Raw genomic sequence first — 3,463 nt, 5'->3', positions numbered from 1 at the left:
TTACACCTTCTTTGGTAGAGACGTATCTCCACCCTGCCACCCAACTGTAAAGCAAATCATTCCATAACAACAATAAAATAAGTGTAAATGAAAGCTGAAGAGGTGAGTTTCCTCTGATATTTCAAGTTAAACAGCAATAATAAAATGAGAAATCCAAATGCATAATTTGCATACAGTTCATTTGAAGTCTTGAAATGTTGAACACTACTTAGTAATCATCAAAGTTAATTGTTTATAACTAGCAAAATGTATAATTCTGAGTATAAATTACACAATGAATAAGGATATAATATTAACTCCAGCCTGGAAATTTGTTCAACGCTGTGTCAAATACAGACATTTTCTTTTGATTAGTTGTGTATGTTTAAACTTGGGGAACAGTTTCTACCAAACTTGCATCTGGGTTTGCCCTTGCACAATTTAATTTGTTGTGGACTTTACGGTTAGAAACAATGATAACAATGGGGCTGATAGAGGCATAGAGAGAAGAAAAAAAGACTCGAACGTCTGAAATGAAAGAGGTCTGCATGGTCTTAGGAATAGTCAAAGTGTAAACCCATAGAATACTATCAACTCCAAAAAAAAGAGCATAAAGTATAACCAAAGTGACCACAGCTTTGGCTGCACGAGTCTCAATAGTGGATCCATTGCTTTTATTTGAGTTCGGAATACCTTTTACCTGCTGCTTGTGTCTGTACAGAATCAGCAAAATATAAGCACTGGAAAGTATCATAAGGACAATGGGAATGACATCTCTGGATGTTTGAACTGCACCATTAGCAAGCTTCACCATCTGTGAGGGAAACTTCACAAAACAATACTCAAGATTCACAGCAAATTGTTTGCCGGTTGAATTGTTTGATGAGGAAATGGAATATAATACTGCTGGAGTACTTAAAGACATATTCAGCAACCACAGAAAGACAAGAGCTGCAGAAAGGCATTTTGCTGCTTGCCTCTTGACCTTAGTCCAAGTTGAAGTGATGGGAGTCAAGCTAATACATTGAAAGCCACTCAATAGAAAAGTCAGCCAAATTGACAAGGACCTGCTGCTTCTGTACATGAAAATTACAATTTTGCAACCATTGTCATCGAAGAGTTGCTTGAGTCCAAATGCTGCTGTAGCTTCTGGAATGCACCTTACCAAAACCACTAATAAGTTGACAGTAGCTAAATTGTACACAATTGTATCTGCTGGCAAAAGTTTATGCTCAAAGTAAGCGATGTGGATGAATGACACAATGATTGCCAGGTTACCTGGGATTCCAATCACTGTCAACAGCAAGTACAAAGTACCCTTCACGATACTCCTTCCTTCCATAATATTCTATTATTTTAATTACTTATATTTGTGTTGTCTTGTACCTGTGTTAAATAAAAAGACAATAACAATACTGTAACAGAAGCAAGTAAACTTATTAATACAATTAGCAATATTTTATGTCTGTATGAGTTTTGGTTAGATTGGAATAGTTACTGATTTTGATTAAATATGGAGGTTTTGTAATTTTTGATTCAGAATTCAGAAAACTGAAAACACTTGGAATGCTGTGAAAATGATGATGCTCAAGGACGAAAGTGACAATATTGAATTTCAACAATAGTTCTACATCTACATCAGTTTCCTAATTATTGACCATAGCTCCACCTTCAACACTGTAATTCCAAACAAACTCATCACCTTACACCCCCATCTGCAACTGGATCTTTGACTTCCCTGGCCAACAGACCACAATCAACAAGGGTAGGCAACTACACCTCCACCATGCTTATCTTCAGCATTGGTGCTCAGCAAGGCTGCAATCTCAGCTTCTTACTATGTTCCCTATACACCCAAACTGTGTGGCCAAATTCCACTCTAACTCCATTGACAAATTTTCCAATAACACCACCATAGCGGGCTGGATGTCAAACAACAACCAGATGGAGATAGACAGCCTAGTGGCATGGCGTAAAAGTGACAACCTTGCCCTTCATGTCAGGAAGTGAAAGAGCTGGTGACTGATTCAGGAAGTGAAATGGAGTGCATGTCCTATGTTATCAGAGGTATCAAGATGATTGAAGCTTCAAGTTCCAAGGTATAAATATTATGAAGAATTTGACCTGGACCAGCAAAGAAATCACGCCAATATCTCAACTTCCCCAGTAGACTAAGAAAATCCATCATGTACCAAAAGCCCTTACCAAACATTACAGATGTACCATAGAAAGCATCCCATCCAGATACAGTATGTCACAACTTGGCGTGGCAACTGCTTTGTCCAAGAAATGTATCACTGGTGTATACCACTGGTCACAGTCTGTAAAGCAACCCTCCACTACCATATAACTTGTGAGATATGATCTATAAGTCTATAAGACTATAAGATATAGGAGCAGAATTAGGCCATTTGGTCCATCGAGTTTGCTCCACCATTTCATCATAGCTGATCCAATTTTCCTCTCAGTCCCAATCTTCTGCCTTCTCCCCATATTCCATCATGCCCCAAACAAGCAAGAATTTATTAGCTTCTGCCATACATATACATAAAGATGTGGCCTCCACAGCTGCCTGTAGCAAAGAATTCCACAGGTTCACCATTGTCTGGCTAAAGAAATTCTTCCTCATCATCTTTCTAAAAGGTCACTTGTCTATTCTGAGGTTATGTTTTCTGGTCTTAGATGCTCCCACCATCGGAAACATCCTCTCCACATCCACTCTAACATGCCTTTCACCATTCAATAGGTTTCAATGACACCACCCCTCGTTCTTCTGAATTCCAGCGAATACAGGTACAGAGCTATCAAACGCTCTACTTTTAAAAGCCATTCAATCCTGGAATCATTTTCATGAACCTCCTTTGAACCTTCTCAAGTTTCAGCACATCCTTTCTAAGGTAAGGGGCTCAAAACTGCTCACAATACTCCAAGTGGGGCCTACCAGTGCTTTAGAAAGTCTCAACTTTTCATCCTTGCTTTTATATTCTAGTCCTCTTGAAATGAATGCTAACATTGAATTTGCCTTCCTTACCACAGACTCAACCTGCAAGTTAAACTTTATAGAATCCAAAGACTCCTAAGTCCCTCTGCACCTCAGTTTTTGTATTTTCTTTCCACTTAGAAAATAGTCAACCCTTTCCTTTCTTCTACTAAAGTGCATGCCCATATACTTCCTGACACTGTATTACATCTGTCATTTCTTTGCCCATTCTCCTAATCTGTCTAAACCCCTCTGTAGCCTCTCTACTTCCACAAAACTACCTACCCATCCACCTATCCTCGTATCACCTGCAAACTTTGCAACAAAACCACCAATTCCATCACCCAAATCATTGACATATAACATAAAAAGAATTGGTCCCAACACAGACACCTGTGGAACACCACTAGTCAGAAGGAGCCAACCAGAAAAGGCTCCCTTTATTCCCACTCTTTGGCTCATGCCAATCAGGCACTGCTTTATTCATATTAGAATCTTTCCTGT

At 38.9% G+C, this 3,463-nt stretch overlaps 1 protein-coding gene across 1 annotated transcript; it reads right to left on the bottom strand.

Moving 5' to 3' along the window:
• Positions 1-364: 364 nt before the first annotated feature.
• On the bottom strand, positions 365-1,321 carry LOC134337652 (olfactory receptor class A-like protein 1). The gene has a single exon (XM_063032842.1). It carries the CDS (start codon positions 1,319-1,321, stop codon positions 365-367), a length of 957 nt encoding a protein of 318 aa, XP_062888912.1.
• Positions 1,322-3,463: the final 2,142 nt, after the last annotated feature.

This window comes from Mobula hypostoma, chromosome 25 (assembly GCF_963921235.1).
Source record: "Mobula hypostoma chromosome 25, sMobHyp1.1, whole genome shotgun sequence".
NCBI lineage: Eukaryota > Metazoa > Chordata > Chondrichthyes > Myliobatiformes > Myliobatidae > Mobula > Mobula hypostoma.
The sequence above is the reverse complement of the archived record's forward strand: the minus strand, read 5'-3'. Positions and strand labels throughout refer to the sequence as shown.

What these genes read in the sequence shown, in the direction of transcription:
- LOC134337652 (XM_063032842.1), bottom strand. Translation starts at nt 1,321, where the DNA reads ATGGAAGGAAGGAGTATCGTGAAGGGTACTTTGTACTTGCTGTTGACA.